The 12,145-nt window shown below is 45.0% G+C and overlaps 1 protein-coding gene across 5 annotated transcripts in view; it reads right to left on the reverse strand.

Moving 5' to 3' along the window:
- Positions 1–12,145, reverse strand: part of RBFOX2 (RNA binding protein, fox-1 homolog 2) — a 255,627-nt gene that overhangs the window by 60,560 nt on the left and 182,922 nt on the right. For 4 of the 5 annotated variants that reach the window (XM_019544824.1, XM_019544826.1, XM_019544825.1 and 1 more), the window contains 2 exons: positions 11,760–11,984; positions 1,855–2,001 (listed from right to left, as the gene is read on the reverse strand). In XM_019544824.1, coding sequence (XP_019400369.1) covers positions 1,855–2,001; positions 11,760–11,984 — 372 coding nt within the window. The remainder of the gene's footprint in view (positions 1–1,854; positions 2,002–11,759; positions 11,985–12,145) is intronic. The other variant, XM_019544828.1, reaches the window with a different exon arrangement.

A 12,145-nucleotide genomic window follows, 5' to 3' on the forward strand; every position in this document is an offset into this window, starting at 1 on the left:
GGATGCGCACAGCAGCAGGAGCCACCCCCCAGATGAACCATGGCTCTGTCATGCGCCTTGCCCAGCCAGGCTGGGCCCCACTCACTCTGTCACCGCAGGGGCCTTGATCTGCTCCCCCTCACGCCCCTTCCCTTCCCCCTCCTCTTCCACCACAACAGACCTACCAGCTGGATGCAGCTCTCTAAACTGCTGGGCTGTGCTCCTGGCCCCGTGCATGCTGTGGCTGTGCACATGCATGGGGCATTTATCAGCCACATTATCAGTTGCATCAGGCAAAAAATGCCAATTTCTGATATAGTCAATTTTCTTTAAAGCAGTGCCAATCCAATATCGGACCATGTATCAGTGCACCTCTAAGTCTAACCCCCTGCTCAAAGCAGGACAGCCCCAACTACATCATCCCAGCCTGGCTTTGTCTAGCCAGGTCTTAAAAACCTCCAAGGACAGAGGTTCCGCAACCTCTCTGGGTAACCTGTTCCAGTGTTTTACTACCCTCCTCATGAGAAAGTTTTCCTTAATATCCAGCATTCCTTTCTGCAACTTGAGACCATTGCTCCTTGTTCTGTCATCTGCCACCACTGAGAACAGCCTAGCTCCATCCTCTTTTGAACCCCTTCAAATATTTGAAGGCTGCTATTAAATCCCCTTACAATCTTCTTTCCTCTTGACTAAATAAGCCCAGTTCCCTCAGCCTCTCCTCATAAATCATGTGCCCAGTCCCCAAACCATTTTGGTTGCCCTCCACCAGTGCCAAATAAAGGGGAATAAACACTTTCCTTGATCTGCTGGCAATGCTCCTACTACTGGAGCCCAGTATGCTGTTAGCCTTCTTCACAACAAGGGCACACTGTTGGCTCATATTCAGCTTATTGTTCACTGTAACCCCCAGGTCCTTTTCTGCACAGCTGCTGGTTAGCCAGTCAGTCCTAGTCAGTTGGTCCCAGTTGCTGGAACTGTTCTATCCGACAGCAGGACTTTGCACTTTTTCTTACTGAACCCCACGAGATTTCTTCTGGTCCAATTCTCCAATTTGTCTAGGCCTCTCTGAATTCTCACCCTACCCTTCAGTGCATCTACTACTCCCTGCAGCTTGGTGTCATCTGCAAACTTCCTGAGGTTGTACTCCATCCCATCTGCCAGGTTCTTGATGAAGATATGGAACAGAACCAGCCGCAGGGCAGACCCCTGGGGCACTCTACTTGACATGAATGCTGTGTGCCCCAGGAGACTGGGGGGCAGGGGACACAGCGAGCTCCCGCGGGCAGTGGAACATGGCAGTGGCAAGCTCCCGCAGGCAGCCACAACACTGTTGGCGGGGGGGGGGGGCGCGCGGCGGCGCACTGACCAGATGTCAACAACCACCCACAGACACTGCCAGCAGTGGCGGTGGCAGCCAACAGCTGCCAGCAGTATCGGTGGCGAGGGGGGATGTGACAAGTGGCTACCACCCACAGGCACCACCAGCAGTGTCGCCAGCACCTTTTTGCAGAGGGTGCACTGCCAAGCTCAGGGGGGTGCACGTGTACTTGCATGCACCCCCTATGTGTCGCCAATGCTACTTTGTACTGGCTGCCAGCTAGACAGTCTGAAGAGCAAAGTCCATCTAAACTTTTAAGTCTCATCGACACTAAGAAGGTTCTTTGCTTTTAACCATTTGGTAGCTAACACATGAGACCATCCTAACATGAACAGGTCATTTGTAGTGTTCACACGCGTAATCAAGCTAGGGTAAACCACCCTACCTTGAGCAAGGCAATTGGTATTTTACCACACCTATTTCCTACCATGGACATATTATCACTGTATGCTCCATCTTTGCGAGTCTCATATTCTTTAAAGGCTTCAGTAACTTACCCCAAACATTTGTCGAAGGTCAGGATCTCGGAAGCGGAAGGGAATGTTAGACACATGAAGTCGTTTTGGAGTGGACTTGCTCTCGGTATTCTCACTGCTCTGTGTCTGTGACTGCTGTCCATCTGTCTGTGCCCCTCCCTCTGTCTGCTGAAATCAGAAAGACAAAGTAAGTAAGAAGAAATTTCTCAAATTCCTTTCATGATTTTGCCTATCTCTTCCTAGGTATTTATACTGCACTTATGACCATGGTATCTGAGAATTTCACAGGTTTGATAAAGCTAACGAAGTTTAACAATGCCTCTTTTGTTCTCCCCCTCCTACCCATGGGTAAGAGGATCATAATCTTCTTCCTCTCCGTCACCATTTCTAGAATAGAAGGTTACTCCTCCTCTACTTACTTTTTTTAAATCATCTCTCCTTTTCCCTTTTTTTTCCTTCTCTCTTTGGCCACTCCTGGGAAAAGGCTATGATGAAGAGGTGAGCCTTATGTCCTGAAGCTGTCAAGTAGTAAATTGCAGCTCTGAGCCTTTGGGGACAGGTATTCAGACAATACTCAAAATCCTACAACTAAAGTGTAACTTCTCAGCCAGCCAATCCCAGCAATGCATCCCCAGGCTAAAAAGCATCAGCTCTGCCCCTGCTCTTTCCAGATTACTGCCACATGTAAACAGCACCCATACAAAAAAGGACAACCTACAGGCAAAAGGTCTATGGGTCTTTTATGGCTAATTTATTTTAGTTGCATTTAAAGTCTGTTTTGAAAAAAGAAACAAATGCTGTCATTTTTGGGCACAGCTGAAGTATGTGTGTGCATGCCCCCCTCCCCTGTTTCGCATCATAAACTATGTTGAGGCACAAATGAAGATGTGTTGGCACAAGGCTTTAACTCTGCAACTGAAGTATCCAGACTTATTTACTCTCTTCCAGAAAATTTCCAAAAGCCTTATCAGGACTATTATTCTCAGCCTGGGGGAAATGCTTCCCCAGTCCCCTAAGTCTTGAAACATGTGCTCACCAACACTGGATGCCAGCAACAGCATAGGGAAATAGATAATCATCTGTTCAGTTTTATTGCTGTATTTCTTTCAAAAAGACTGGGCTTGGCAAGCTAGGATATTTGCCAGAGTGTCCGTTCACTCCACCTTTTTCACCTGCCTAAAATGAACTGGATTAATGCTCTGTTTAGTAACTTTTTAAAGCTCCATTTCATTTTCTCATGTGGTAGATTGACTCTTCTCCCCTTCATTTACAGAAAAAGCAATGCGAGATTCTGTGGCAACTCAAAGTGCAAGCAAATGCAAGAGTCAGCCAGTGCTAGAGAATTGCAAGGATACATCCAGACACCAGTAGTTCAAGACAAGCATTTTACTGTTTCTGGATATACATTTGGTTTGGCAAATGAATAAAGAGATGCTCCTAAGCAAAAACAGGGAGTCCCCCACCACTGACTGGATTTGCTGGGACTAGCCTGCACAATATGCAGCAGAAGCATGGGAAACTCCTGAAAATCTAAAAAGCATCTCTAGTGCTATATAAAAATGGGCACCATTAGTACTGAGGATTTTTCAGCTGAAAGTTTCCCTTACAGATATGACTTGGACCTCATATGAGTTGTACAGGATTAATGAGCATGCTAAGAGGAAACACCAAGGTCTTGCCATGCTGTGCAAAACAATGGCAGCTTTCCATTTCGCTTCACTCAGGCAATGTAAGCAATATAAATGTATCTGAACCATTTGGTATAGAGTGGTAGGAAAGGAATGAGTGGAATGATACGGCAAAGTAAACACCTCTACTCAAGAGTTGCACTGAAGATGAAAAAGAGCAATATGAGCCCAGCAGACCTAACAGAGTAAGCCATATCCATCTGGTCAAGATTCATCCATTTCCTCAATATCAAATGCACAAGAACATCCTGACAATCATTCACCTGATCAAATCCAAAAGCTGCCTTTTCCTCACACTCCCATGAAAAAAATACATCTTCAAACATGCATATGGTACACACCAGGAGGAAGAATTAATGCAGCTGGCTTGTGATCAGATCACACCATGCTATTTGGCAGTTTTGTTTTTATGATCCTACCGGAGTCTTCTGTTCTCCAGGGCAAATCTGCCCAAGAAGGACAGAACACGTGGCAGCTCATCCATCACCGCTGCATAAGGTGCCTAGGAATCAGCATTCCAAAACAACCCCCAGAAATCATTAACCTCCCGGTACTGCACAGGCTTTGAAAGGGATCTCTCTTCAGTGTCTAAGCACACTCTGAAGTCACACTAATTCAAATTTCCGAGCCTTGAACTTCTCATCACAGATGGTAAATCCTACAAGTGGACACATGCTCTGCCAGACATGTGCACTCTATCCATCCTTTTCACCCCCAATCATGAAAGGTGCAGATTACGTAAAGCAAAGCATGTCAGTACACGTTTAAGGACTCGGAGCTGCTTTTAGCATCATAGGAAGACGTTTGTTGCTTCCTTAAGAACGGAAACCGAAAGGCTATGACCAAGTGGATAGAAGATGAATATAATAAACAGTCTAAAGAGGCCAGAACTCGAGTCTCCCTAAAGATGTGATATATCATACAGTGGCCTATACAAAAACTCACAATTGCACCTGCGTATGGCAAGATGCTGCTTTCATGCAAGAAGCGATGTTTTACCGCACACTAGATATGTACAGCAAGACAAGCCTTCTAAGAGGAGAGACAAAAGGGGAAATGCAAAAGACCTCAGTTAATCCTTATCTACGAGACTGTAGAAAAAGCCCCAAAGCTCATCGTTTCCAGCTATTTCAGTACTAGCTTAATCTCACATAGATTGTTTCTCTGGAAACAAACCAGCACTTATAAGGGGATGAGTTCAACAGTGTAAAAGGTCTTTTCCCCCCCAACTTTTAGCTACAGCAACCCTAAGGTATAGTTTAAACTTTTAACCAGCCTAAGACTGGCTTAGTACATCTGTCTATTGCCAGATACTCAGCTGCAGCTGAAGAAGAAATGGCTTCCTTGGGTCTCATTTTTCCTTTTGTGGTCATTTCTTGACTTGATTCATCAGGCAGGAGATGAAAAGGAAAGGGCCTATAGCCTGTTTACAGGCTGCATATAATAGAGACTGGCAACCCAAAGTTAACCTAACTGAATGACAGATAAAAGCACATATTTCAACCAATCAGCCTCTCCTTTCCATCCCCAAGTCCTACCACCCTTCTTCCCTTTTGGCCTGACATTAACACCCCAAAGTAAGGAACTGACTTCTGCCTCTGCTTGTATGTACTTTACTATTGCCTAGTTTCAGTTCAGCATCAATTCCTCAGGTCTCAGGGTCCTGCAACGATGCAATAAGACTACTTGCACTATGACATAAACACTCTATTAAAACAATATCATCAGATCTGTCCTGCATCCCCAACTGAGTATAATACACACCGATCTAGATGGTGATGTCATTCTTCCACACACCAGACACCGGGCTCTTGGCCACAACCTGCCCTGCTGTGTTTTGAGGTAATCAGTGAGCAGGGAGGTCCACAGATCACACACCCAAGAAAAGTCTTCCCCTAGGATATTGGAGAGGCAGGGGATCCATGTTGGCTGAGCTCACAGCAGCATCAGCCCTGTCTATGCCTGTTATGCCCAGGAGCAAGATGTTGGCTAGCATAAAGCCTATGAAAACAAAGTACATTATGTTTCTGTTCCCCGCTTGCTTTTCAGAACTGGAACTGCTTCAGATGCAAGTTATAGAAAATTAAAACATTTGGAAACAGAATGTCAAAAATCTTGAGGAGCCCAATTAAAAGGGTATAATTTGGGTAGATTGTCTTTAACAGACAGACAGAAAAATGTTAACTATTCCTGCCTGTATCCAGAGGAGACTTGGGTGGCTTGTAGGGACTGATCTATACAACTGACTCCACTAGTTCTGTTTTGGGTCAACATCCAGGAACTGGTAGGATCAAGAGCTTAAGGAATGATGTGGAAAACCGGCCGATTATGACCCACCTAATAGGAATGAAGGGGTTGGGGGAACAAAGGAAGAAAGGGAACAGTCTCCTTTTAGCTTTGATTGGGCAGGTGTCAAAATACAAAAGTTATCATTGTAACAGGCATTAAGTGGTACCCCAGTAAGCAATTTAATTTAATAGAAGAATGGGTCAAGGACTGATGCATGGATATTAAACCTCTCTCACTCCCACAGGCTCCTTTTCCAAGGTAAGGTTGAAGTGCAATGTGTAGGGGCATCGCGTATGAAACCTTGTGCTTCCTATACTATGTGTTCTGCAGACAGAGAAATGCAGGAACAATCAACATCCTTCAACAGTAACAAGTTTTGTTTTTAAAATTAAATCTTTTCTAGTTGCATTTATTTTGCTCCAAAACAGGAAGCTCAATTATCAGTGTTGCCAATAGGGATATATAAATGCAATTCCTCAGGCACTCAGCCACATTTGAAGATGTGTCTACTCTTTTTTTCCTGAATGAAAAAAATTAACTAGCATTCACACACTTTTTCTTCTTTGCAATGCTGATATGATACATCCTGACGAGATTCTTTTGATGGTTACTGTGCCAGGACCTCCATGAAAGGTTCCAATTCCCTCTCCTTATGAAATACAGATGCTCTGACAAGCAGAGAAGGGAGGATGGCTGCCCCCATTAGATACTAAACAGCGGTTTGCAAGTGTTGAAACCTGAACTAAACTGCTTCACAGTCAGATCACGTCCCTCCTGTCAACCTCCAAATTTCAGGTATTTGCCTTAAGACAGCAGTTTCCAAACTGAGGTCTGTAAACCACCAGCAGTCCATAAGGAGCTAGCAGCCAAGGCGATGATGGCTCTTCCTTACATCCACCTATTAAACATCATTAAAAGGCACCTAATATACACGTTAAATATTTTCTTAATGTTAGATTTTGTAGATAAGCAATTGCTCTAATTACCAAAGGGATGTTATCAGATTACCAAGGGGAGGGGTCTATGTTTCCTCGTAAACAGAAAAGACAACCATGAAATTCTGTTAAAATGCTGTCCATGCTATACAATAGGTTGGGAACGCTTGTCCTAGGAAAACCTTGGTTTCACCTCTTAATCAAAAACATGTTTAGAAGCAGCTAACACTCCCAGAAGTTTGAAGAGCTCTATTCTTGTCCCTCTGCCGAATGGGACAAGTGATTTTGGCTGAATGCGATACCTCACTCTCCAACAAAGCAGTAAATCTGTATTCCTTTGGAGAATGTGCTGCATTAACTAAATGTATTTTGGTGACAGGATGTCAGAGAGTTATGCGAGACACTGGTGTTTGTAAATAGATATTGTACTGTATCGGTTCATGACATAATGTAAAACCAAGTTGTCAACACCTGCCATTTATAACTCTGCATCAAGAACTCTCATGTAAAGTAAATGACATCTATTTATGTCTGTAAATCTATACCTCTAGTTATAATCTGTAGTTCTATACACATATGCTTCCCTCTACTTAAACTCATCTCTCCCATTAATTTTATTCATTTTACAGTAGAAAACAAAATGTTCCTACTATCAGACAAACTGCTTAAGTTCACTAGAAGGTTAATCTTTCCTCTGAATAACCTCTCTGTTTTTGAACGGTGTCTCAGACTGAGGGCTCTCAATTACGTATATATGCATCAATGTAAGCTGACAAAACACCACGTTTTCTCACAAATACTGTAACATGCTTCTGAATATAATATGAACCCTCTTTTTGAGAGGCAGCATGAATCCACAAAGGTCTTACCTTAGGTAAGAAACTAACTACAAGCAGCTAAGGGAAATAGGCAAGGCAGCTTCATCTAAAACTGTCCTGACAGCATCTGGCTTTGCACAACAACTCAGCTGGAAGGGGCAGCCTCTCGTGAAGTCAGTCGACTCTCATCTCCTTCCCCGTCCCTTCCCCTCTCACCCCCACACAAAGTAGAAAAGACCCAGCCTGCAGTTGTATGGCAATCCAAGGCAAAGATACTTTGGCCCAAAGTTCAGGGCTGCAGGCTGTTGCATTTGCTGCCTTCTCTTCAGCTGCAGGAGCACAGGACCTGTGGGGTGGGCAGGAAGCAGCAGTTGTGGCTTGGCTTCAAGAACCAGCCCTGCAAACCTTCCCCTTCTGGTGCAGGGATGGGTCAGATCCAGCCAAGGACTGACCCCACAGACTGGCCCTATCCAGTGCTTTGGGTCTGGGGCTACGTGCTGGGTCCAACCCAGTGGGTAGCCCTGGACCCAATGCAGCACTTGGCCACAGATCTGGTTTGCTGGGTTCAACCATGAGCACCAGGGTCCAAATGTGGATTAACATGCACTCGCCCAATCCAGCACATGGGGTTGTGTCATCTGGTCCCCCATGGGTCCAGAAATTTGTCAGTGCCACGGTTCCTAGAGCTGTGGTAATTAACACTGCCACCATTCTCCTGCTGCCAAGTTTCCAGACCCATGAGGAGTCCCATTTCTGAAATATAACGTGCACCCTGATTTCCACCAACTGGTTTTGGGGGCGAAAAGGTGTGGGTTATATGCAAAAAAAATATGGTAGTAGGAGACACAGCTCTGGCAAGAACTGAGATAGAGTGCACCAGTACATTAAGTGGACTGGCTGCTGTTGGCTGTTCAGTTAAGTCATGTTTAGATTGGTGTCCCCTGCCCATATCCGTTCCCCTTTTGCACGGCATGGGAGTAAAGGTCAGTTGCTTTGGAATGGACTGGTAACCTCAAATGCTGGGAAGTAAAGCCAAGCAGGCAAGGTTTAAGCCTAAAAAAAGTGAGGGACCAATATAAATATGGCATAATATGAGCAATTATTGTGCAACTTTCCCCCATCCAGAACCCTAGCTGACTCCTAACCTACAGAACCCACATTATTTTAGCCCTACATTGCTCCTTGGCTGACCACACCAATCATGCCAGAGGTTTGGCAATGTAGACAAATGTCCAATACGGTGTGGACTTCAGCTCACAAAGTTATGTTACTTGAGATCAGTGCTGATACAGCATTTGAATTCAGACGTCCAGACCAGGGTTAATTAACTGATTTTGCCACTATTATCCTCTTCAAACCACACCATCTGGCTTCGCTTGTAAGGAAAGAAACGTGTGCCAGTGTACTAAAGGTGCTTCCCATTACATTACTTCACAAGGCTATTGCCAGTCTGATAGACTGCCCCAAATCAATCTAAAGTGACCCCTTATATATTCTTAATGTATCATTGCTCCAATGATTCCAGCTTCTGCCAGGCAGGAGAACAGAAATTGCAATTTCTGTCCCTCCTAGCCTTCTGCTATATCACTGTCTGATGCCAACTGGACATCAGCGCAAGCTCTGATCTTAAAAGCAGGGAGATGCCTCTTTCTGTCTGGTGAAAGGAATTCCTGAAGTGCCCCTCAACAGCACAGACTTCAGATCTCAACAGCAGGGGAATCTGCCGACCTGTGTGTTCTGGGATCTCACTCTCGCACACAAGGCGGCAGCTGTTCTTGTTGATCACAGTAGTAAGAAGGAAGCCATCAGGAGCTCTAAAACAACCGTACACCATATTTGCTAGATGAATACAGTGGGCCAGAAGATAGGGTGAAAACAGAAGAGTACCAGTACATACTGGACAGATGCAACTAACTGGTATGTTAAACACATATAAGTTGACCGACATGTGATGGACAGGCATATGATTCAAGCTGTGCCAGTACTCAAAATGGGGTAATCTACATAATGTGTTGTACTCTAACAAAAGCCTTGGTCTATAAGAACTGTCAAGCCTCCTGCTTGTAACAGTGAGTTTCTCTCGGTCCCCACCTCACTGCTTAGTATGCTGAGAAAAGATTTTTTTTAAAGTTTAGAGCAAATACCAGAGGAAGCAGAACAGCCTCCCACAATGAGAGGAAAAAGGAACATGAACGCAGAAAGATCCAAGGCCTAAAGCTAGAAAATCCCTCAGCTATCTTCCTCACTGGATTTCTGTGTTCATCACCCCGGGATACTCTCAGGATAAATAATCCAGGCCAAAAAAATCATCACAAGTGTGCTTATATGTACCTTCACCCTTTCCTAGCTAGCCACAATTGCATGCACTCAACTTTGCAGCGTCTCCCTGCACATCTTTAACTATGTTAAGTGGTTAGAGCAGACATGTCCACCTGTTCCCAACAGGCAGTACAAGAGTTACATGCTATCCAACCTATTTATCATCTAATCTCTCCCAGTCACGCTCCCTCCATAGCCTCCTGGCAACACTTCTGCTTCTCCACAGTCTCCCAGCAACACTCCCTCCCACACAGATGGGCTTCTATTCTCTCCTCATTGGCTACCAAGCACCAACACATCACCCCGCTAGCACGCACATACTCAAGCCCCTATTCTCGCTCTTTCGGCTCCTTTGGAGCTTGCACTAGCTGATGAAAGGCAGAGCTCTTTCTTGCAGCGTGATGGAGCTGGCTCCTAATATGGAAGAGGAGCAGGAGGCTTGGCAGCAGCTTGTGTCCAAGGTCAAGGCTCGCATCATTTCCATTAAAAAGAAACAGCCTTAATGTCTGGACCAAGATGGGAACATAAACACGTGGAAAAAGCTGACATGCTACAGAGCATGCTGTGCTGCCATGCAGGGGATGTACGCTTTATTTCAAACATCCACCTCCATCACTGAACTGGTATTTTGCGCTCGGTATTGTTCTGTATTGCCACGCTCTTGTGTTGCGCTTGCTGAGCTGACGGGAGAAAGGACAACTCAGTGTCATAAGGATTATTACATTGCTCTGTACTGCCTTGTGTCACCCTTAGGTTTCCCTTACAGCCTGGTCTCTGACTTAATTTGCATTGGCCCTGTGGAATAGGAAGATGCTGAACTGCTCCATAAGCACTCTGTGCACTTTCCTGGGCTACACCGTTTACTTCTAAACAGTCACAAGATACTAAAGTTCCTGTGAAGAACACCAGTACACCAAACATCTCCCAAGGTCATGAGCAAAGTTGCCAACTTCCCAGTGTAAAAGAAAGCGGTACCACATACTATGAATCAATCCTTACTTGAGCTGGCACTATCAGCCCTTCCAATCACTGGCACTAAATTCACTCAGTGATTATAGGGAAGGGGAAAAAATGTCTATGAGCCAAGCACCAAACTACAAGGAAAATTGAAAGCATTAGCAGATTAAATCCACCCCTGTGTACCAAAGGCTCTCACCATAAGACTCTTTATTAGGAAGTTAAGTCTTAACAAGTGGCTTAAGGGGTAGATAAAGCTTTCCCTGGGATAATCTGCCAGCATGTTGCCCAGTTCTGGGCTACAGGAAGACAAATGTGAAAAAGGAAGAAGGTGAAAGTCTTTTTTTAAGTAAGCGGCTGCATAGCAGCTGAAGTCTCCTCCTGCCTATCCCCCCACTGCACCATGCCATTTTCTAATGGGCACAAAAGTATTTCCCCACTCCACCACCTCCTTGAAATTGAGGGGATACTAGGATTACACATATATCTTCTCTATTCATTCTGTCTTGGTTCCTACTTTCAGCCTTTTAGGACCTGCATTCAGTAAAGGTGCTTTTTATTTATTTACCCAATTGCCAAGTAACTCAAGAGTAGTCAACAGTCTTGTGAAGGTGGGTCTGGACATCCCCAAGTCTTATTCCAGGCCCCACATAAACAACAACTTTCAGAACTACCACCACTACCAAATCAGTTCTGCTCCTTGATGTGACACAGGGGACAAAGTACTGCATGGGGAATCCAGAGCTGCTGGCTTTCACAATTCTCTTTGCTGGGCTCAAGAAACCCCGCTCTGATATACTACACTCTTATGAGGCATTAGGGATGTGTCAGAGAGCTAGCAGACAACCTAATCTAGGATATTTTTGTGTAAACCTCTACACAAATGACACCTCATCATTCTCCCACTTGGTCTGGCATACCGTAAGAGATCCATTTTGCGTGCTGGCCGTGTTCGTGCTCTGCTCTCCATGTGCCTGCGTACTTCCGTAGAGTGTCAGATTGTGCTCGCTGGTCTGGCCTGCATAGTCCTGAGTGTGTGGCACCCCATACTCTGTGGGGATCCCATTCTGTGGGGGTGGTGGGAATGGGATTGTGGTGAACGGCTGCACCATTGCATCAGGAGTGGCTGTTGGCTCCTGGTTACCCTGGAGAAGGTGAAAGGAAAAAAAACGTATTTAATATGTTAACAAAAGGTAGACCAGGACCCCCAGCCTAAAAGCAAGCGTCTGATTCAGCTCAGACTGGCATTCCAGTCACTTCACTACTAGACAGCGCTCTGTTATGCTCTACATAAAAAAGAACACAC

This window comes from Crocodylus porosus, unplaced genomic scaffold (genome assembly GCF_001723895.1).
Source record: "Crocodylus porosus isolate Cpor-Errol unplaced genomic scaffold, CroPor_comp1, whole genome shotgun sequence".
NCBI classification, from domain to species: domain Eukaryota; kingdom Metazoa; phylum Chordata; order Crocodylia; family Crocodylidae; genus Crocodylus; species Crocodylus porosus.